This window comes from Lactuca sativa, chromosome 5 (genome assembly GCF_002870075.4).
Source record: "Lactuca sativa cultivar Salinas chromosome 5, Lsat_Salinas_v11, whole genome shotgun sequence".
Taxonomy (NCBI): domain Eukaryota; kingdom Viridiplantae; phylum Streptophyta; class Magnoliopsida; order Asterales; family Asteraceae; genus Lactuca; species Lactuca sativa.
Window position 1 is genome coordinate 30,949,549 of NC_056627.2, and position 25,152 is coordinate 30,974,700.

At 39.7% G+C, this 25,152-nt stretch overlaps 1 protein-coding gene across 1 annotated transcript; it reads right to left on the reverse strand.

Annotated features, from left to right (window-relative positions):
• Window positions 1-726: 726 nt before the first annotated feature.
• LOC111889965 (histone chaperone cia1) lies at window positions 727-1,258 on the reverse strand. Its single transcript, XM_023886114.1, has 2 exons — window positions 1,139-1,258; window positions 727-1,044 (listed from the first exon to the last, which is right to left on the reverse strand). The coding sequence occupies exons 1-2, from the start codon at window positions 1,256-1,258 to the stop codon at window positions 727-729; spliced, it is 438 nt and encodes a 145-aa protein (XP_023741882.1).
• Between the last annotated feature and the right edge of the window lie 23,894 nt (window positions 1,259-25,152).

Consider the following 25,152-nt stretch of genomic DNA (forward strand, 5'->3'; position numbering starts at 1 on the left):
AATGTAAGGACTTTGCATGACTGGAAGTACAATGAAAGTACATTGCATAAAAAGAATTGCACTAAACTACACTTGGTTAGAATGGTAGTTAATTGGTATTTCATGTATATGTTGAACTTTTTTCTTGATTTACTTGTTTACATTCACAATCAAAGTACATTGCGTAAAAGGAATTGCATTAATGGAATGTAAGTAGACTTTGCATGGATAAAAGTATAATGAAAGTACATTGCATAAAAGGAATTGCACTAAACTACACTTGGTTACATTCATAATGAAAGTGGACTTTGCATGAATGGAATGTAAGGATAACTTGCATAAAAGGAATCGCACTAATGAAAGTTCATTGTTAATGCTTAACATCTACTAGAAAATAAAATAAAAACATTATGGTTACTGTAGTAGGGGCATCCATTATAAACTTTAATAAAAAGCATCCATTACATAAGTTTTACTAGCATCTAGCAGCCATCCATTTTGTATACCAAAACATGTACCCAAAAGCCTAAAAATATCCAAAATAGGCAAGCCAAAATGTAACACTAAACAAATGGATGTATGTTGCAAGTAGTGGGTGTATATCAAAAAATAACTAAAAAGGGCTACCTATACAATTGCCCAACGATACTGTCCCCACTTTTGCCCCTATATACCTAGCTAACTACTCCAAATCTACAGGATAGCTAGATGTGGAACCCCTTCCATCTTTGTCAAAACAAGGTTTCTTCAGCTTTTATAGGATGATCCTTTCTGAGGGTTTTCTTGTCCTTCAAGGTGGTACATGCCGTTCATCATCAAAATCATTTCCTCCATATCTACTGCATCATCCTCACCATCACCCTCACCTTCATCCTCAACATCACCATCACCCTCTCCATCATCCTCACCAACACCATCATCATTAGCCTTACCTTCTACTTTACCAGCTTCATCACCCTCATCGTCACCCTTATTTTCGTCCACACCATCATTTATAAGACCATCACCCTCATTTCCTTCCATCACACCATCAACATATGGAATATCCTCAACTTCAGTTACATCCTGTTAATAAAAATTTGAAAAATACTTATTAATAAAGGACATAAATAGTTTTATACTAATGGTAGCATTTAGGAAATGATGAAGTCAAACTAACCATCTCAACTGGTGGCATATCATCCAATTCAACTTTTACCCCTCTTAAGCTCTCTATTTCAACCATGCTATATCCTGCCCCAAGTAGGTATGCTACACTTTCTAGATCCAGCTTCATCATCTTTGGGAGAACATCACTTGCATTTGCTTCAGTGAATTCTGTCGGATAAGGTGTTTAAGTCCATAACTTATTTGGTATATACTTGACCCGACCCGGCATGGTCCATTTGGGTTGCACTTCACCCGAACGATTTATATGGATAACATTTATAAGAATAGTATGTTTTTGATTTATTAATATATTAGAAGTTTTAATATATTAATATGAAATCATATTATTTAATTAGTATTGATCTTAAATTAATTTTGAATTAATTTAGTGATCAAAAAGGTGACTAATTAAACATGGTCTATTATATTTATATAATGTGGGCTAACACTCATTAGGATAAGGGCTAAGCTTGGATGGGAGTCCATGGATGATCCATGGAGCTTTTAACCCATGGATCCTTGGAATAGGAAAAGACATGGGTTATTAGGGTTTACCCTAATCATCTACACTATATAAAAAGGCTTGTGATGCTTGAAATGACACTAAGTGTGTGTGTGTGTGCATAAGAGTGGCCGATTTCTAGAGCAAAGACATACTCTATCATACAGTTTTCAAGTTGGTGGTGTTTTGTGATTTCCATTTGAGGCATTCACACTATTGGTGCTGGGCTCTCAAACTCCAAAATAATCAACTCACAACCAAAGGTATGTAATTCTTCTAGTTCTTTTATGTTTAAAAGTACACCATGCCATGCTAGATAGGTTATGAATATGGAAAAATAATTTTGCATGTATCTTAGTCAAACATAGATCCAAGGTTTTTAGGGTTGCATGAACACCTTATTAGTGTTAATTTGCTCAAAACCCAACAGTGGTATCAGAGACTAGACTTGTTTGTTTGATACTTGATGCAAATTAGTTGAAAAAATTGATTTTTATGTTTTCTGCACAGAGGACTCGCCGAGTCCATGGGGGGACTCAACGAGTCAAAGTGAATCTTCAACCAAATCAGCGAGTCAGTTCTTGCACTCGACGAGTTGGTCATGCAGAATGCAGTTTTTTCGATGTTGTTGCTGGAAATGGGCTAGAAACATTACCCTAAACTGTTTTGGTGTTTTAAAACTTATTTTAGATGGTGTAATGTTTGTGCTAACCCATTTACAATGGCTTATATCAAAATTCCATGCTATATATATGTGTTCATATGATTCTTGAAATTTTGATATTCATGTTCATGTTCATATGAGTTTAGAAGATGATAAGAATTATTTGCTGAATTGTTTATTTTTAATTCTTGATCATTTATGTGTTTTAATGGAGTCCATAATTTGTCCTCAAGTTATGGATTTCCAAAGGTCACTTTCTTTAAACACACATTTAAAACACATAAGTTACATAAAAATGAAGAGTCTTCGTTTTTATGAACCATTAACTCATAAGTTATGAAATGAAGAGTTTTGAATAGTTTCAAAACTTGTCCTCAAGTTTTGGAATTTGTAAAGTTGCACACACTTTAATAAACTTTAATTCCAACCCTTAGAGTTTTAAAAGTTAAAATTCAACCCTTATACTATTATAACATTAATGGTTAATTATATATGTATATATATATATATATATATATATATATATATATATGTATAAGATTAAGTCATTTTAGCATTAGTAGGCCTCATTCACAAAGTCGGTATATAAGGGGGTATAAGGTTGTTGCCTATAAAATGGCCGCTTAATGGGTGTCCATTTTCACCCACCGCTTCCTTGATCGGTGGAGGGTTGTTAGGCGAACGGGTAGGACAATGACTTTAATTCTCATTAAAAGTATAATGATTATTATAAAGTAACTAAATGCTTTTATAATTCCCAATCTTAGTTACTTTAGGAAAATGTGAATATGGTGCTAACCCATGAAATTCACACTTTGTACCTTACTAAGTCGTTGGTGGAGCGCGTGTGGGTAACCGGCACACTAACTTGGACTAGTAAGGATAACAAAGGGTGACTTAATGTTTATCATAGATCAGTGGAGCGCATGTGGTAACCGGCACATCGATTAGGTGATAATATTAAGGGTACCAAGTGAATTTGCATGGTTATTCACACCTTGTTTTGTGATCCTCGGCATCCCAGTCACAAAACTTGAAGGGCACAATCGAGATTGAAACATGCCATTGAAAAGTTCAATGAATCTCAAAAGAATCTACGGATTTCTTGAACCAATTAAACCTAATATCTTATTTCGTTTTCATGGTGGAAATTAGTGAATCGTCATTCACCTACCTTCAATTATGTTATAGCTTAGACTACAACATCCCTCTTCTAAGTTACAACATATTGTGTTGGGTCCTAGCCTTAATATTACATTTGGGTGTCTTATTAAGGACTATATATCTAATCTAAACTTGTCTATCTTCTTTTTAGATGTCTTCCAACAACAATGCTTCGGGCTCTAACCCTATCGGCTTCTTCTCTCTCATGAACCTTTGTGGGAGAGTCATATTTGATGGTTCAAACTTTAATGATTGGATAAGAAACATCAGGATGGTCACACACTATGAGGACAAGGAATGTGTCCTCGACAAGGAGCTCAAGGAACTCGATGAGTCCACTGTTACTCCTTAGGAGATCGCTGACTTCAGGGCTCATGAGAGAGATGTCACCAAGGTGGCATGCATCATGATGGCCACTATGACAGCTGAACTCCAGAAGTCCTATGAGGACTTCGACCCTTTTGAGATGCACCAGGATTTGATGGACCGATACCATCAAAGTGCTCATCAAGAGCGGTATGAGATTATCTCCTCCATGATTACAACTAGAATGAACGATGGTGAACCCATCACGACCCACATGCAGAAGATGCAAAGATTTGTGGACCGTGTGCTGAAACTGAATGTGAACTTCCCAAAGGAGTTGTCAATTGACATCATTTTGCACTCCTTACCTCCTTGTTATGATCAATTCAGAATGACCTACCACATGAACAAGGAGGAGGTCACACTCAGCAAGCTTCAAGGACTCTTGAAGACCGCCGAAAGTGGTCTTAAAGGTAAGTTAGTTGTTCCTACTCCTACTCCTACGACTACCCCTGTTTTGGCTATCGGGCAAGGCAAAGGTAAGAAGAGGAAGACCCCTTCGAAGGATACCAAGGGAAAGTCTCTTGAAGGCTCCTCATATGGAACCAAAAGTGGTTATGTCAGTCCTTCTGCCATCCCTAAGGATGTTGAATGCTTCTACTATCAGAATAAGGGGAACTAGAAGCGAAACTGCCCTAAATACTTGCAGGATCTCAAGGATGGGAAAGTGAATCCCACCCATGCAGGCATTTACACAATATTGTCTAATAACTCACCATATTCTAACTCTTGGTTGCTTGATACAGGATGTGGTATTCACATATGTTCTGATTTGCAGGGCCTAAGAAAAAGTGAGGATGTGGAGCACGAGAAGATAAACCTGATTATGGGAAATAGGAAGGCTTCACCTGTTTCCAAGATTGGAGTTTATACCTTGTTGCTAAGTAGTGGGTTAAAATTATATTTGAATAAATGTTTGTACTCGTCTGAAATGGTGAGAAATATTATTTATTTTCTTGGTTGGTACAAACAAGGTTTTACCTTTTCGTTTGATAATGAATGTGGTGGTATTAATGCTTTCTTTAATAATGTTTTTTTTTATTTAAAGCATTAACTTGTGATGGTGTGTATGAAATTGTGTTGGTTGTAGATAACTTAGGAAATAATGTGTTGTGTATTAATTCGTCTACCAGCTTGGATAAAGCATCATTGTGGCATTGTCGTCTTGGACATGTAAACAAGAAACGGATAGGCCAACTCCAAAAGGATGGAGTCTTGGAGTCATTTGACTTAAAGTCAGATGATAGTTGTGAATCTTGTTTTCTTGGAAAAATGACAAAATCACCCTTCATTGGTACTTGTGCAAGGGGTGAGGGTTTGTTGGACCTCATACATACTGATGTATGTGGACCATTGAAAACCGCCACAAGGGATGCTAATCGCTATTATGTGACTTTTATTGATGATTATAGTAGATATGGTTATGTCTACTTAATCAAGCATAAGTCAGAGACCTTTGAAAGGTTTAAAGAGTTTAAACAAGAAGTATAGAATCAATTGGACAGGAACATTAAGATGCTACGATCCAATCGAGGTGGTGAGTATCTTAGTACAATAGTTCCTTGACTATCTTAAGGAATGTGGGATTGTCTCACAATTGACACCTCCCAAAACACCACAGCTGAATGGTGTAGCTGAGAGGTGTAATCGGACCTTGTTGGACAGGGTTCGTTCCATGATCAGTCGAGTTTCGTTACCAATCTCTTTTTTGGGGTATTCCTTAGATACTGCTGCCCATATCCTTAATCTAGTCCCTACAAAGAAGTTTACCAGAACACCTCACGAGATGTGGACTGGGAAAGTTCCCAATCTTGATCACATAAAGATTTGGGGTTGCGAGGCTTTCATGAGACGTGAGAATCAGGATAAGCTCGAACCTCGAAGTGAAAGGTGTATTTTCATTGGCTACCCACGAAATTCTTTTGGTTACCTCTTCTATAGACCTAGTGAGAATGTGGTTTTTGTGGCAAGAAGAGGAATCTTTCGAGAGAGAGAATTTATAAGCCAAGGAAATAGTGAGAAGCAAATTGATCTTGAAGAAATTCAAGAGTCAAGTGGTGCAGGAACCTTAGACACTAGCAATCAACCTGAGGAGGAAACTCCTGTTGAGCCAGCTGACGAGTCTGTACCTCCAAGGCATTCCACAAGAGTTAGGAACACACTTGACTATTATTATGGATTCCATATTAATACAGAAGGTGATATGTTTATCAGTGATAGTACACTGGTAAATTTGGATGAACCTAATAGCTTTAAGGAAGCCATGGCAGGCCCAGAGTCTGCTAAATGGAAGGAGGCCATGGACAGCGAGCTACAGTCCATGTATGACAATCAAGTATGGAACTTGGTAGACAATGTACCAGGCCGTAAGACAGTCAGGTGCAAATGGATCTTCAAGAAAAATACCGACATGGATGGAAAGGTACACACTTATAAAGTGCGACTAGTTGCAAAAGGTTTCACTCAGACTCAAGGTATTGATTATGATGAAACCTTCTCACCAATAGCGAAGATTAAGTCTATTAGGATTATGCTGGCCATTGTTGCATTTCATGATTATGAAATATGGAAAATGGATGTCAAAACCGCTTTCCTTAATGGGAAGTTGGCTGACGATGTTTACATGGTTCAGCCAGAGGGTTTTGTCAGCCTAGAATACCCTAATAGGGTGTGCAAGCTTGAGAGATCTATTTATGGATTGAAACAAGCATCTCGCAGTTGGAATCTTTTTTTTGATGAATAGGTCAAAGAGTTTGGTTTCTGGAGAAGCGAAGATGAGTCTTGCGTGTATGTCAGAGCTAGTGGGAGTATAGTCAATTTTTTGTACTGTATGTGGATGACATACTACTCATAGGAAATGATGTCCCAACTTTGCAGGAAGTGAAATTCTGGCTTTGGAAGTGCTTTTCTATGAAGGACCTTGGGGAGGATGCCTATATCCTAGGGATAAGGATATTAAGAGAAAGGAGTAAAAGACTAATTGGACTTAGTCAGAGTACTTACTTGGATAAAGTGTTTAAAAGGTTCAACATGCAGAATTCCAAGAAAGGAGTTTGTCGATCCAAAGCAATGCCAAATTGAGTAAGAATCAGAGTCCGAGTACAGAGGCAGAGCTAGCTGAGATGAGCCAATTACTATATGTTTCCGCTGTTGGCTCGATCATGTATGTTATGACTTGTACTCGCCCTGATGTGGCTTTTGCTTTGAGCATGGTCAGTGGATATCAGGGGAATCCTGGCAAGGCTCATTGGACTGCGGTAAAGAATATTCTCAAGTACCTACGAAGGACAAAGGATTGGATCCTTACCCTTGGAGGGAGTGATGACTTAAGGGTAATGGGGTATAGTGATTCTAGCTTTCAAACTGACAGGGATAACTTCCGCTCGCAGTCGGGCTGAGTCTTTACTCTAAATGGAGGGACAATCACTTGGAAGAGTTCCAAACAAGAGACGGTAGCTGATTCGACTTGTGAATCAGAGTACATAGCAGCAAGTGAAGCAGCAAAGGAGGCGATATGGCTAAAGAACTTCATCGGAGACCTTGGAGTTGTACCAACTATTAAGGAGCCTATGGAGATTTTTTGTGACAACAATAGTGTGGTTGCCTTAGCCAAGGAACCAAGATGTGACAACCCGATATTTCGAGCCAATGTAATGTAAAACCGATCAAATTTAGGTCAAAATGTAACCTTCCTAAAATCTTGTTCGGATTAAAGAAAGTAGTAGGAATCATATCAAGGTTTGCGTACATGAAAAGAACGTCCAAATCTGACCTCGGATGAGGAAGTTATGAAATTTTGAAGAAATTCCTTAATCACGTCATTTTAATAAATAAATAATAAAAATAATTTCGGAATTAGCCAACGGAATCTAAACGAAAGTCGTAGATCATGGTCTCACCTTCGCGTGAATATAAAGAACGTCAAAAACGGAGTTCGTATGAGAGAGATATGAATTTTTGAAGTTATTTAAAATAAATAAGAATTTAATTATAAATTCCCGGTAATATCCGAAGGGGAGTCATCGGATTGGACCGAAGTACGCCCTGCGTACCTTCGTACGCCCCGCGTACTGAGATCGAGGGTCTCGGATCGTCCACGTCGCGCTATCCGAAGAATCTAACCCGTCCGACCCGTCCGAAGCTCCGACCCGTCCGACCCGCTGTCCCGTCCGACCCGCCGTCCCATCCGACCCGCGTACCCAGCAACCCGTCCCATCCGAACCGAGGCAGTCGAGGCTTCGGTCATGCATGACGTACGCGTACGCGCTGCGTACGAGCGTACGCCCCGCGTTCGGAGGCGGTTCAGCCTTCCTATAAATAGGATGCGAGGCTTTCCGAAAATGTTGCTCATTTCTCTCCTCTCTCTCACAACTTTGTCTCGTTTTCCGTGCCCGTTATAACCCGAAGCTCTGGTCTTTTTGCTCAAGTCCCGAGGGTCGATTTTACTCCCGAGATTCCCGAGAATCCCGAGAAAAATCCGTTTTCTGAGACGAGACTCTGCCCGGTTTTCCATCTCGCTTTCTTCAATCAATCAAGTGAGTTTCATACCCCTTAGTCAACCTGTTAAATATTCTAAATGCTTTTATGCTTTTATATGCTTTCAAAAGGGGGGAATACAAGTTAAATACTTTTAGTTATTGTTTCAACCACATGTGATTGTACTAATCACATGTGATTAATAACTAGGGAAATCAGTGGTTTTATCACTATTCAAACTATCTATCAAACTGTTTTACTTCTAAATGTTTTCCAAACCCATTTACTTTTCGAATTTACACTGCAACTGTGATTTAAACAAATGTTCCTTATACTTAATCTGTTTTTAATCAAATCTACGCCTTCAAATGGTTTTATAGATTGACATCAAGTCAATCTTTCTTTAAAAATAATACTTATGTTTCAAATGCCTTATAAATACTTATTTATGCTTTTATATTACAAATTGCATGCCCATATATGTATAGACGTATAAATAATGTTTAAAGGGCTTAGGAAGGCTATCCACCTTGTTTCCATTTCCTCGATTTGGATGTGGTCTGATAGGATTTTGGGTGACCATCCGAAGGTCGTTTCCATATTAATTATATATCAAATATACATATATAGACATAAAAATACTTCCATAATCATATGTACTAAACGCACTGTTAACAAGTTACCATCGGGGTAACACAGAATCATACTATTACAACTGCTAGATCAATGAGTCAGTTCATTCATGAGTCTATACTAGGAAGAGAATATATACAACAATACTACGAGAACATATACAACTATACTAGAACAAGAAACATTTCATCACACATGCAAGAATACGATAACAAATGTGATCCACTGTATCGGAGCATGCCTTAAATGTCATGGCCCGAGTTGTAGCCAGAATTCTCTTGGAGGGAGAGCGTTGAGTTTGCGTATAGATCTATACTGGATTGACTATCCTACACCTTGCTGCTAGCTACAGCCGGACCTGCAGGTCTGCGGGTGCCAAACGTCATTCCGTTATTACGACCGTTCTTTATGTCGTTGTTATCAGTCGATAGTATGGTGCAATTATCACATTATACCTTAATATAAATCCGGTTTAAGGTAGTAGTAATTAGTACAACAGTAGTTCTTATTATACAAAACTACAGTACTACAATGATTTACCCATTACATATTTTGGTGATAATCACACACTTTTACAACAGACGAGTTTACAAAACAGTTAAGCCTTGGTAGAAGGTTACTTTTATAGAAAATATAGGATTTTCTGAGAGATTCAAACTTTTGCAAATACTTTTAAACATTTATTTACATTTTTACAAACTTATACATTGGGACAAGTTCAACGTTTTTGACAATGAACATTGTCACTAAAATACTTATGAACTCACCAGCTTAATGCTGATAAACTCTTTCAAAATAACTTGTATTCTCAGGTCATCAGTAGACAGGTACCGATGCCAGCTTTTGAGAAGATGGAGTGTTCTAAGACTCATCATTTTGTTATTTTGATTTACGTTATATTTTTGGTGTCTAAAAATTGTACAGAACACGCATGTATTAAAACTTTATATAATGCAATGGATGATGTTGTTTGCCTATTTATATTAACTGTGTTGTGAATTACCTACATGACGTCCTCCGCCCCAGAACGTTTCCGCCGTTCTTGGTTTTGGGGTGTGACAGATTGGTATCAGAGCATTGTTTATAGTGAATTGAGTATATCAACCCATAAAAAGATATACTAAACTATAAACCCATTAGGGATTAAACTCTGACCAAGAGTCTATACTTAAAATAATAAAATATTTAACTAAGTATACTAGTCTGCATTCATACTAAAATAAGTGTCACAATGACAAGAACAAAAGTATTACGATTGTTAAATATCACAAGTGAGCTCGGGGATGTATGGTCGGTCCTGGGAATGGCATAGCCTGATCAACTATGCTGATCCTAGGAGTGATTAGCACATGCCTTAGAATGGTTGTGATAGGTTAACAAGTCTAAAAACTTACCAACAATACCACAAGAAGATCAATAGAATTTAAACTTAAAATACTATAGGAGTATTTTGCGCTACTAGTTACACGTATACTATATTTTTATACCTCTATTCTCGCGTAGATCTTGATGGCTAGATATCCATCATGGCGACCCGTGCTTTCCCAATGAAGGCAATGCCGGGTGGATCGATGAAGAGCCGAAGTTGATCATCCAATCCCTTTGGATGATCACCTCGCAGAAGGCTTTTCAGATGGATCCGACTCCGAGCCTGAAGTCAACAACCTACCGATTGTAGGTCAAGCCCCGAACAACAACCCTCGACCAGCGTTTCCAGGTCCTACACCCATGTGGGCAAACAACCTGAACCGCTGAAGTGATGATCAGGGTAAACCCTTACCATACTTTGGGGAGCAAACCTTTTACAACGTCAGCGATGGTGGCTCTACTGACCGAGCTCTGCCTATCATTATCCGCAGAATAGCTCGTATTGTCGAGCAAGGTGGAGCAGCCGTCGACCGGGTCATAGAGATTGATGCCGACCCAGGTGTCAACACAGTCAGCATCCGCCGTCTTGAAGAAGACATGGAACGGACCCGGAGGACAAATAAAACCCTGCAATAACAGTTGGCTGCCTCACGAGCTGAAATATTGGAACTTCGAGCTCGTCAGAGGACTCAGGATCGACCCATTCAAGAGGTGTTTCGTCAAGTATCCGACCGCAGTACTCGCCCAGGATTTTCCCATCGCCGTTGGTTGATGTCTAGTACAGCTCCGTCTTTTAATTAAAGTATAGCCTTTAACATCTGTGCTCCAAGTAGCGCTTGTGTGTAAAATGTTTCTAACTTCCGTACTCAAATTTGAAATCTAAGGACTGTCAAACTTTTCTTTATGGTATGATGTATGACCTACTGTTAGGTCGATTTTCCCTGAACTTATTACGTCAGTAATACCAGTAAATTTTTGAGATCTATCTATCTGGGGAAAAATCTATACACTTGTGCTTTCCTACTTATAATGCTTGTTGTGGTTTCAAGCACCCTTTCAACTGTTGAACTATGTTTAGTTAGTCCATGTGTCACTCTCGCGTTGCTTACAAATTGATTCTTACCATCTTTCTTATCTTTTTAAACTTTCAGCTGAAGGATGCCTCCTCGCAAGTCTCCCAGGAATAGGAATAATCCTGCACCTCCACCACCTCCTCCGCCTCTGGTCATCGATACTGTAGCCCTGAATGTTGTCGTAGCTGCAGCAGTGGCAACTGCCATGGCTCAGTATCACTCTTCTGATGCCAGCAGAGGTGGAACCCCTGTGGAATCTATTCCGATCGAAATCCCTGTGCGCTCAAGGGAGTCCTCTTACAAGGATTTTACAAACTGCAAGCCGAAGCCTTTCTGTGGCACCGGCGGAGTCATTGCTCTCTCGCAGTGGTTCGAGAAGACTGAATCAGTCTTCGAAATCTGTTCATGCCCTGCTGCGTGCAAAGTGAAATATGCCGCCTGCACCTTTGAGGGTAAAGCCCTAACGTGGTGGAACGGCCACGTCAAAGTGCTACCTCTCGTCGTAGCCAACGACATGGGCTGGGAAACAATGAAAGACCTCATGACTGAGGAATACTGCCCGAGGGGCGAGATCCAGAAACTGGAGCAGGAACTCTGGAACCTGTCAATGAAGGGCACCAATGTGGTCGCTTATACTGCCCGATTCAGCGAGCTGGTGGCCCTCTGCCCCAATATGGTTCCCACCGAGGGGAAGAAGATCGAGAGGTACATATGGGGGCTAGTGCCTCCGTATCAGGGGAATGTGCTAGCGTCAAACCCCGCTACCTTCGACAGTGCCAAACGATTGGCACAACGACTCATTGACCATGGAGTCAAAACCCCTGCAACCACAACCACCCTAGCCATCCCGGAACCCTCCAAACCCACCGATACTAAGCGGAAATTCTGGGATGAAAGGAAGAAGCAGCAGGCTGCCAAAAAGCAGCAATTGGTGGCAATTCATGCCGCAGTAACCTCTACTGCTGCTACTACTGCCCCGGTTAGTCGGTATGCTGGAAGTTCGCCCAAGTGCAACAAATGCAGCTACCACCACAACGGCCCCTGCCGTGAATTGCAGTGCTCTAACTGCAACAAGAAAGGACACACCGTCCGATTCTGTAAATTCCCGGCACAACCTATCAACCAAGTCCCTGGCTCTGGCGCGATCCCAACCTGCTATGGATGTGGCGAAGCAGGCCACTTTAAGAGGGACTGCCCCAAAGCGAGGAATGCTGGAGGAGCAGGGAGGGTACTGGCTATAGGCCACGGGGAAGCAGTTGCTGACCCGACAGTAGTAACCGGTACGTTCCTCCTCGATAACTCCTATGCATGCATTCTATTCGATAGTGGAGCGGAGCGAAGCTTCGTAAACCATAAATTTGCTCGCATGCTTAACCAACCACCGCACGCACTCAAAGAACTATTTACAGTAGAAATGGCTAATGGAAAAACTGAAAATACGAGTAGCATATACTTAGGTTGTACCCTAACCCTAGACAACCATTCATTTCCAATCGACCTCATGCCAGTCTCAATAAAAAGTTTCGACGTCATCATTGGCATGGACTGGTTAAGCCTTCATCGTGCCGACATCATGTGCTTCGAGAAAGCAGTCCGTCTAAACCTTCCGTCTAACGAAACTCTTATAGTCTATGGCGACAAACCCGGTGCAAGTCTTCGCATCATATCAAGTATTCAAGCACAGAAATACCTGCGTAAGGAATACCACGCATTCCTTGCTCACGTCGTCGACACGAACCTAGAAACGAAAGAACTAAAGAACCTCCCAGTAGTGAGCGACTTCCCCGACATTTTCCCAGAAGAACTACCCGGATTACCTCCGCAACGACAAGTCGAGTTCAGAATCGACTTAGTCCCAGGAGCTACCCCAGTAGCCAAGTCGCCCTACCGTTTAGCACCAGCCGAGATGCAAGAACTCTCTGGTCAACTTAACGAACTGCTCAGCAAGGGCTTTATAAGGCCAAGTTTCTCACCTTGGGGAGCACCGGTCTTGTTTGTTAAGAAGAAGGACGGATCCTTCCGTATGTGTATTGACTACAGAGAACTCAACAAACTGACGGTCAAGAATCGTTACCCTCTGCCACGCATAGATGATCTATTCGACCAACTGCAAGGGGCGAACTATTTTTCTAAGATTGATCTGAGATCCGGATATCACCAGTTACGAGTGCTAGGGGAGGATGTGCCGAAGACCGCCTTCCGAACTCGTTACGGACATTACGAGTTCGTGGTGATGCCATTCGGATTGACCAATGCGCCCGCAGTCTTCATGGATCTGATGAATAGAGTATGCCGACCCTACTTGGATCAGTTCGTCATCATTTTCATTGACGACATCCTAATCTACTCCCGAAGTAAGAAAGAACATGGCGATCATCTGCGACAAGTTCTAGGGACATTACGAAAAGAGAAACTTTATGCGAAGTTCTCGAAATGTGAATTTTGGATCCGAAGAGTCGAATTCTTAGGACACGTGGTAAGCGAAGAGGGAATCCACGTGGACCCATCCAAAATTAAGGCCATTGAGAACTGGTCAGCACCGAAGACTCCTACAGAAATTCGTCAATTTCTAGGTCTCGCTGGCTACTACCGCAGGTTCATTCAGAACTTCTCACGAATAGCGAAGCCTCTTACAACACTAACCCAGAAAGGCGTGGCCTTTGACTGGGAAGAGAAACAAGAAAGAGCGTTCCAAACGCTCAAACGAGCCTTGTGCACCGCACCAATACTATCCCTTCCCGAAGGAATAGAAGACTTCGTAGTTTATTGCGATGCATCAAACCAAGGACTCGGATGTGTTCTGATGCAGCGAGGTAAGGTCATCGCCTACGCCTCAAGACAATTGAAGACACACGAGGTTAACTACACAACCCACGATCTTGAACTAGGAGCAGTAGTGTTTGCTCTGAAGATCTGGAGACATTACTTGTATGGAACGAAGAGCACTATCTTTACCGACCACAAGAGTTTACAACACATTTTCGATCAGAAGGAGCTCAACATGAGACAACGACGATGGGTCGAGCTACTCAGTGATTACGAATGCGATATTCGTTATCATCCGGGTAAAGCCAACGTAGTAGCAGACGCCCTAAGTCGGAAGGAATATTCTGGTCGCAAAGTCAAGTCATTATCGATAACCATCCATTCACACCTGACTAAGCAAATTCAGGCGGCTCAACTTGAGGCCATGAAATCTGAAAATGTGTCAAGTGAATCCCTTAGAGGAATAGACAAGAATTTAGAAGCCAAGGGTGACGGAGCTTTATATTTCATGAACCGGATCTGGACACCGAAACATGGTGGTTTCCGAGACTTGGTCATGACCGAGGCGCACAACACTCGGTATTCCGTCCACCCAGGTTCAGATAAGATGTATCTGGATCTTAAGAAGCTATACTGGTGGCCTAATATGAAAGCAGAGATTGCTACCTTCGTAAGTAAATGCCTTACTTGCGCAAAGGTTAAGGTCGAGTACCAGAAGCCCTCTGGTTTATTGCAGCAACCAGAGATCCCGGAATGGAAGTGGGAGCGGATCACTATGGATTTCATAACCAAGTTGCCCAAGACAACGGGTGGACTTGACACCATATGGGTCATCGTTGATAGATTGACCAAGTCTGCACACTTCCTGCCTATCAAAGAAACCGACAAGATGGAGAAGCTTACGAGAACATACATTAGGGAAATCGTACGGCTACATGGTGTACCTATGTCCATTATCTCCGATAGAGATAGTAGGTTCACCTCAAGATTTTGGCAATCACTACAACATTCTCTAGGAACAAGGCTGGACATGAGCACAGCCTACCATCCTCAGACCGACGGACAAAGTGAGAGGACCATCCAAACTCTGGAAGATATGTTGCGAGCCTGCGTGATTGACTTTGGGAAGGCATGGGATACTCATTTACCCCTTGTCGAGTTTTCCTATAATAACAGTTATCACACGAGCATCAAGGCTGCTCCATTTGAAGCTCTCTACGGCCGTAAGTGCAGATCCCCTCTGTGCTGGGCTGAGGTGGGTGATACCCAATTAGCCAGGGGGCAAACTTCCGACAGTACTCTCACCGGTCCGGAGATCATTCGGGAAACAACAGAGAAAATCGTTCAGATCCGTGAACGATTGAAAGCCTCCAGAGACCGACAGAAGAGCTACGCTGTTAAACGAAGGAAACCTTTGGAATTTCAGGTGGGAGACCGAGTCCTCCTCAAAGTCTCACCCTGGAAGGGCTTGATACGCTTCGGCAAGCGTGGAAAGCTTAATCCGAGGTACATAGGGCCTTTCGAGATTCTTGCAAGAGTCGGCCCCGTAGCTTACAAACTCGAACTACCAGACGCACTTCGTAACGTACATTCTACATTCCACGTATCTAACTTGAAAAAGTGTCTATCCGACGAGACTCTTGTAATCCCACTCGACGAGATCGAAATCAACGAGAGCCTCAACTTCGTGGAAGAACCTGTAGAGATCATGGACCGTGAGGTCAAGCAGACAAAGCAAAGCCGTATCCCTATCGTGAAGGTTCGCTGGAATGCCAAGCGAGGACCGGAATTCACTTAAGAACGTGAGGATCAGATGAAACTGAAATACCCTCACCTTTTTGCTTAGTTATTCGTAATTTCTAACTTGCTTAAAATTCTAATTTCGGGACGAAATTCCTTCTAACGGGGGGATGATGTGACAACCCGATATTTCGAGTCAATGTAATGTAAAACCGATCAAATTTAGGTCAAAATGTAACCTTCCTAAAATCTTGTTCGGATTAAAGAAAGTAGTAGGAATCATATCAAGGTTTGCGTACATGAAAAGAACGTCCAAATCTGACCTCGGATGAGGAAGTTATGAAATTTTGAAGAAATTCCTTAATCACGTCATTTTAATAAATAAATAATAAAAATAATTTCGGAATTAGCCAACGGAATCTAAACGAAAGTCGTAGATCATGGTCTCACCTTCGCGTGAATATAAAGAACGTCAAAAACGGAGTTCGTATGAGAGAGATATGAATTTTTGAAGTTATTTAAAATAAATAAGAATTTAATTATAAATTCCCGGTAATATCCGAAGGGGAGTCATCGGATTGGACCGAAGTACGCCCTGCGTACCTTCGTACGCCCTGCGTACTGAGATCGAGGGTCTCGGATCGTCCACGTCGCGCTATCCGAAGAATCTAACCCGTCCGACCCGTCCGAAGCTCCGACCCGTCCGACCCGCTGTCCCGTCCGACCCGCCGTCCCATCCGACCCGCGTACCCAGCAACCCGTCCCATCCGAACCGAGGCAGTCGAGGCTTCGGTCATGCATGACGTACGCGTACGCGCTGCGTACGAGCGTACGCCCCGCGTTCGGAGGCGGTTCAGCCTTCCTATAAATAGGATCCGAGGCTTTCCGAAAATGTTGCTCATTTCTCTCCTCTCTCTCACAACTTTGTCTCGTTTTCCGTGCCCGTTATAACCCGAAGCTCTGGTCTTTTTGCTCAAGTCCCGAGGGTCGATTTTACTCCCGAGATTCCCGAGAATCCCGAGAAAAATCCGTTTTCTGAGACGAGACTCTGCCCGGTTTTCCATCTCGCTTTCTTCAATCAATCAAGTGAGTTTCATACCCCTTAGTCAACCTGTTAAATATTCTAAATGCTTTTATGCTTTTATATGCTTTCAAAAGGGGGGAATACAAGTTAAATACTTTTAGTTATTGTTTCAACCACATGTGATTGTACTAATCACATGTGATTAATAACTAGGGAAATCAGTGGTTTTATCACTATTCAAACTATCTATCAAACTGTTTTACTTCTAAATGTTTTCCAAACCCATTTACTTTTCGAATTTACACTGCAACTGTGATTTAAACAAATGTTCCTTATACTTAATCTGTTTTTAATCAAATCTACGCCTTCAAATGGTTTTATAGATTGACATCAAGTCAATCTTTCTTTAAAAATAATACTTATGTTTCAAATGCCTTATAAATACTTATTTATGCTTTTATATTACAAATTGCATGCCCATATATGTATAGACGTATAAATAATGTTTAAAGGGCTTAGGAAGGCTATCCACCTTGTTTCCTTTTCCTCGATTTGGATGTGGTCTGATAGGATTTTGGGTGACCATCCGAAGGTCGTTTCCATATTAATTATATATCAAATATACATATATAGACATAAAAATACTTCCATAATCATATGTACTAAACGCACTGTTAACAAGTTACCATCGGGGTAACACAGAATCATACTATTACAACTGCTAGATCAATGAGTCAGTTCATTCATGAGTCTATACTAGGAAGAGAATATATACAACAATACTACGAGAACATATACAACTATACTAGAACAAGAAACATTTCATCACACATGCAAGAATACGATAACAAATGTGATCCACTGTATCGGAGCATGCCTTAAATGTCATGGCCCGAGTTGTAGCCAGAATTCTCTTGGAGGGAGAGCGTTGAGTTTGCGTATAGATCTATACTGGATTGACTATCCTACACCTTGCTGCTAGCTACAGCCGGACCTGCAGGTCTGCGGGTGCCAAATGTCATTCCGTTATTACGACCGTTCTTTATGTCGTTGTTATCAGTCGATAGTATGGTGCAATTATCACATTATACCTTAATATAAATCCGGTTTAAGGTAGTAGTAATTAGTACAACAGTAGTTCTTATTATACAAAACTACAGTACTACAATGATTTACCCATTACATATTTTGGTGATAATCTCACTTAAGCATTAATGTACAAACTATATTTTATCAAATGATAGTTATACTTGGGTAATCACACACTTTTACAACAGACGAGTTTACAAAACAGTTAAGCCTTGGTAGAAGGTTACTTTTATAGAAAATATAGGATTTTCTGAGAGATTCAAACTTTTGCAAATACTTTTAAACATTTATTTACATTTTTACAAACTTATACATTGGGACAAGTTCAACGTTTTTGACAATGAACATTGTCACTAAAATACTTATGAACTCACCAGCTTAATGCTGATAAACTCTTTCAAAATAACTTGTATTCTCAGGTCATCAGTAGACAGGTACCGATGCCAGCTTTTGAGAAGATGGAGTGTTCTAAGACTCATCATTTTGTTATTTTGATCTACGTTATATTTTTGGTGTCTAAAAATTGTACAGAACACGCATGTATTAAAACTTTATATAATGCAATGGATGATGTTGTTTGCCTATTTATATTAACTGTGTTCTGAATTACCTACATGACGTCCTCCGCCCCAGAACGTTTCCGCCGTTCTTGGTTTTGGGGTGTGACACAAGAGATCATGGAATATCCCGACACATTGACAGAAAATATCACTTCATGAGACACAAGATAGAAGAAGGACTCCTCTTGGCAAAGAGGGTATCGTCGGATGAGAACCCTGCGGATCCCGTTACGAAGGGTCTGACGAGGGTTAAGCATTTGTAGTATACGAGGTGCATCGGGCTGAGGGACGATATTAGTTTTACAAATTAGATAGTTATTTCTGAAATTTGTAAAATGTAATCGACGTTTGATGATAAATAAAAGTTGTGATTTATTTATGAGTTAGGTGTTGCTATCATTGTCAATTATTTACTATTGTTTCAGTTTTGCATGTTTTGACTTCCAGAATAATAACTTTATTCAAACTTTCCACAGTCGGTCATATGTCGGAAGTAGGTATGAATCAATATTGTCATGAATTGAGATTGTAGATGGCTAAATGTGTTTAGACATAGCAATGGTTGCTACAACATTCATGAGTGCTCATAAGTTATGAGTATTGGAATAAACCCACGCTCACTTGCATCACTTCATGGAATTTATCTCGAGTGATCATGAGACAGTAATATCATATAAGTCTTCAAACCTAGATATATAAGTTGTTGCCTATGAGTTGGTTGTGCATTGATTGCACGAAAACGCATTAGTAACTTGATGTTATAAAACGTGCCTTTGTGTATGATTCAACAAGTAGTAGAACAAGCATATGAGTCGAAGTTTATCTGTTCCTTCTTGGATTAGAAGAGATATCTGGGCCCCTCGATGATTTTGTTTTGACCTACGTACCGGCCCCGATCACAACTAAATTGATGTGTTTGATTAAGTTCTTTGTCAAACGAATTGGAAATCGGGAAACAAACTATTGGACAATAAGAAAGACATTGTTCCATATATTTGTCCGGCTGATATCATGAGAGCAGAGGATTTTATGATCACTTATCTAAAATGGCGCTTCATACTTCAACAGAGTTTTCGAGAGCTACGATTGCTGGTTGGTTCCTAAAGTAATATAGGCATATATAGTTATCAGACTTATCCAAGTGGGAGACTTTTGGATAAGGTGTCTAAGTCCATAACTTATTTGGTATATACTTGACCTGACCCGGCATGGTCCATTTGGGTTGCACTTCACCCGAACGATTTATATGGATAACATTTATGAAAATAGTATGTTTGTGATTTATTAATATATTATAAGTGTTAATATATTACTATGAAATCATATTATTTAATTAGTATTGATCTTAAATTAATTATGAATTAATTTAGTGATAAAAAAGTTGACTATTTAAACATGGGCTATTATATTTATATAATGTGGGCTAACACTCATTAGGATATGGGCTAAGCTTGGATGGGAGTCCATGGATGATCCATGGAGCTTTTAACCCATGGATCCTTGGAATAGGAAAAGACATGGGTTATTAGGGTTTACCATAATCATCTACACTATACAAAGAGGCTTGTGATGCTTGAAATGACACTACGTGTGTGTGAATCAGAGTGGCCGATTTCTAGAGCAAAGATATAATCTCTCATAAAATTTTCAAGTTTGTGGTGTTTTGTGATTTCCATTTGAGGCATTCATACTATTGGTGCTTGGCTCTCAAACTCCAAAGGATTCAACTCACAACCAAAGGTATGTAATTCTTCTAGTTCTTTTATGTTTAAAAGTACCCCACGCCATGCTAGATAGGTTATGAACCTTGGAAAAATAATTTTGCATGTATCTTAGTCAAGCATATATCCAAGGTTTCTAGGGTTGCATGAACACCTTAGGAGTGTTAGTTTGCTCAAAACCCAAAAAATTCATGTTCAAGATTAACCTCATTCTCAGATTGACTTTTTCCATTAGTACCTTTAAGAGTAGCATCCATTGCATCTCCAACCCCATCGAGTGTTTTTGTCATGTCAGGTTCAACATCCTCAACACCTTTTTCATCAATAGGATGAATAATACTTCGAATAATAGCATTCATTGCATCTTGTAATCCATAACCTTTCTCATAATTATCCTTTGGTTGGCTAATAGTAGCTTTATAAATGCACGTCATATCAACCACACTGTTATCATCAACATCTTCTTTGTCAAACAAATCTTTCATTTATTCCTCAAAGCCCGTACCTTCAACATGACCATCTATACCATCATGCTCATCGGCTAGAACTCTATCTTCCACAATACCACCACCTATTTTTAATACCTAGCTTCTTTTTGCTTCTAACAGATTTAGAACCTGATGCTTGATTTGGGTAAGATTGGACCTTTTTCCTTGGCCTTCCTTTCTTCTTTGGTGGCATAGGAGCCGGTTCCTGCCTCTCAGGCCTATCACATGATGCTTGACTGGGTTCACATTTTTCTTTCCTTGGCCTTACTTTATTCTTTGGTGGCATAGGGACAGGTTCTCTGGTTGCATTCTTGCATCCCTTATGGTTATAGCCATACTCAAAGCACTTACCACACCTTACAGTTCTTGGGGTGTGTGTTTTTTCCATCATTTTCACTTACATATCTCCATATGTTGACCTTTGGCCTACTAGGCATTCTCCTTGACACTGGTGGTAAGGGCTTTATGAATTCAGTTTGAGGCCATAGATTTGAACCATTCACTAGACTAATGTTAGCAGAGTAACACTTAAGGAATTGTTCCTTGGAAAACATGTCATAAATATACTCATCAGGCGTTTTATGGATATAGTTGATGGTTGCAATGACATGAACATATGGGATCCCAGCCAGATCCCATAACCTGCAGGTACAATGCCTTCCATCCAAATCCACCATGTAGCTATCACATCCTCTCCTTGCTTCAAACACATGTTTTTTACTACAAATTATTAACCAAAACCTACATCCACAAGTTTAGTGGTAGTATGTTAAAGTGTTACCTAATAAAATTAAAACAAAAGTTACATGTTAGAGTGTTACCTCGTGTTCTTCCTAAAAATCTTCCATCTTCTTTAACACTTCTGGACAGATACGGGTATTCCATTTAGTGCTTTCCTTAATCATGTGGGCAAACCTATCCATGATGTATATCCTTATTTTCTTCAAGCATTATGATCAATGGTTATTTCCTAGCATCCACAATGATGGAGTTGAAGCACTCTGATATACCATTCTCCACTACCTCACATGCATACCGTGTACTCATGTAAGCTCTACACCATGTTTGGGGTTCATTGGACATAAGATGCTCATATGCACTAGGATTAATCTTTTTAAGTGTGTCCATGTGTCTCTTGAAATCACTTTCCACACAACTCATACCTTCAGCCCAAAAAACTTCTTGCACTCCAACCTAGTGTAAGCTTTTCTAAAATTTTCATATATGTGTCGGGCACATTGCATGTGCTCCACATGTGGTAATATATCTTTAACATATTGCAACAAACCCTATACAAAAAAACATCATACATGTAAGTATTTATAAGTATTTTGAAAATGATTAATATGTTATAAAGAAACTTACTTTATGTAGATCTGATATAACTACCAAGCCCTTGCCATCAATAAGGTCTAGATCACCACTGAGTAGCTCAAGCAACCAAGACCAGTTGGACTTATTTTCCACATTAAAAACTGTAAGTCCCCAAAATTGCTTGTGTATCAATCAGATCCAACTGATGGTGCGGAATCCCAATCAATTGGATGATGTCAGATCAATATAGAAGAGAAGGAGAAGAAGAATAACTTGAATCTAATGTATTGATGATATGATTGATGCTCCTTACAATAGATTCTCTTTCACACACACTTCTTCTGTATAACTTTCTCTCTCTTCTCTAGCTTCTCTTTTTTCCACTCTTTTTCTTTGACAGTACACTCCCACATGCACTCCTCTATTTATATGGACCTCCATCCATACACATGTGTACAACTGCACACCCTGTGTACAGCCGTACACACGTGTACGGCCGTACACACAAACCGCAAACACATACAACATTACATAAAAATATATTTTCCTAGAAAAGCAAAGTATAAACCATATTTTTGACCCAACAATCTCCCCCTTGGTTTATAGCTTTCTTTTCTAAATGGCCCAATAAACTCCCCCTAAAAAGTAGCTGGCTTTTTCTTGTTAATCTTCATTGGGAGCTTGGCTTCAGCATTAATCTTCAAATTTCTTCACAGCATCAAGATGAAAATATGAATCTTCAATAAATGGCTTCATCTTGAGCAGTTGGGATTTCTGCAGAATTTAACATTGAACGCATATTGGGTGCGGAGGCTTCTTGTAGAGATTTTTGAAAGATAGCGCTTTCAGCTTGAGAATCTTTAGAGAGAACATCAGAGAGAAATAATCTTCTAGATCACTTCAGCAGGTTTAAGATAGCAGCAGACTGATTGAGGAGGCTTCAATGCAATCCGTCACATGATCTTCAATTTTAGCTTCACCTTGCTTATGGGGTTGAAAGATTGAATGACGAAAGAATAATCTTCATTTCTTGCTCCTTCGAATGCGAATTCTTTGATGCTCACGGATGAAGCCTTGGCTCAAAAGATCTTCAATACAGTCTCCACGAGTCTCATCTACACCTGAAATCACTTTTCAAGACAAAACAAAACTAAAAGAAAAATTAGCACACAAAAAAATATTTTTGGATTTTTGATATTTTCTGGAAAAATAAAAACAGAAACAAGAAATCTTTTGGATTTTTTGATTTTTCTAAAAAAGAAATAAAACATAAATAACACCATTTTTGGATTTTTAATTTTCTGATTTTTGTTTGATTTTTGAATTATTTTTAATTCTCCTCCTAAAATTTGTGCATAAAGGAAAACTATGAACAAATTTAACAAAAATAAAATGATATCTAACTTTAAGAATGATTTGGGATCAAAGTTTTTAGACAGCCTTTATCCGCTTGGCGGTACCTTTCATATTCACATCTTTGTCTGGTCGATCGTCGGTATTGTTGTCCACTTAAACACGAAAAATTGTGACAAAATTAGGACATACTATAAGTGATAAGACAATGTGATCCTAAGTTCCTAGATATTATATCTGATCCTAAGTTTCTAGATACTATATCTTAAGGACCATTCAGCTGACGACAACCAGGGATATTGTTGTCCACCTAAATTGAGCAGCGAGATCTATAGACAATCTTTGAGTGTTCAATTTTAATTGTACTGGAACATGTTTCCCGCTTCCAGATACGCCCCAGTAATCAAGGACTTCCAGAGTACTCCTTACATCGAGTGAGCAGACAACCATTCAGAGAGAAGATAGATTCAGAATTCTATTACTTATTACTCCAGAGGGGTTGAGAAGTAGAAGGTTGCATATGCTGTGTACCAGGTCGGATTAGAAGTCACGCAAAGGAGACAGCATATGGTCAACAGATAAGAAGTTTTTCACATATTAACATGCAGAGAAATTGAGTTGCATATGTTGTGTACCAGGTCGGATTAGAAGTCACGCAAAGGAGACAACATATGACTAACAGATGGAAAGAAAGAAAATGATATTCTACAGACCTAATTTATCGGAATTTACCAGTCGCCCCATCCAACCGGAATTAACGACATAATCCGCACATCGAGGAAAAGTTAAACCATGGTTCCAAGTATGGGTTCAATTAATGTGACGAGTAGATTCCCATATATATATCCCTACTCAACCTATCCAAGCGTCGTATTATCAGGCTAAATGGAACTATCTAGGTCAAGATTTGTCAAGTCATTTGATTTCTTAAGTTCAACTCTGCCTAGTCATGTCCATTTAGAATCTTTCGTGCCTACCGACGCATCAAACCAAAGCATAGACCCTTCAACTTTGGGTACGTTACGCAGACTCAGGTTGCCTGTTATCACATAATCATATCACTTCCCAAAACATCTCCCTCAAGCACATTCCATAACCAACATATTATATTTTAATTTTCTATTTTATATATATATATATATATATATATATATATATATATATATATATATATATATATATATATATTAAATTTTCTAATTTTTGTATTTTCTAATTTTTGTTTTGTTTTTATTTCTCCCCTAAATTTGTGCATAGGAGAGAAACGAAAGTAAATGCGCAAATTTAAACTATCCTAAAACAAAAATTTGTCTTTAAAGCGAATCAGCTTAAGAAAAACTCAGGAGTATAGAGAAGAAAACTCAAACCGTAAGTCACCGATTGAATTTGCATCTAGAAGGTCTGAGAACAGCATGCGTAATCTCCGAACAGATACGAAAATTCTTCATTTCATTAAGCACAAACCCCATGTGATCCCTTCCTTTCTTCCTTTCCCGCAAAGGACACATACTCTCAAACAAATGTCTGAATGTTGTACAGTTGAGAGATGTCCCCTATCAAGTGCCAGGAACAGCCACTACCATCAAACCGAAGTCTGATGATATGCCTCCATAGTTGCTCCGACACAGAGCGGGATCAGTTGGTCTTTGGAACCCAGTCCATTTTGAAACTGGGTCGACCTTTGTCATCCTTGCATGGTACTCTCTCCCATGACATATCATGT

Coding starts and splice junctions, on each gene's coding strand:
- LOC111889965 (XM_023886114.1), bottom strand. CDS start 1,258: ATGATGAAGCTGGATCTAGAAAGTGTAGCATACCTACTTGGGGCAGGA. Junction 1,045..1,138: donor ATATGCCACCAGTTGAGATG/GTTAGTTTGACT, acceptor TTTTATTAACAG/GATGTAACTGAAGTTGAGGA.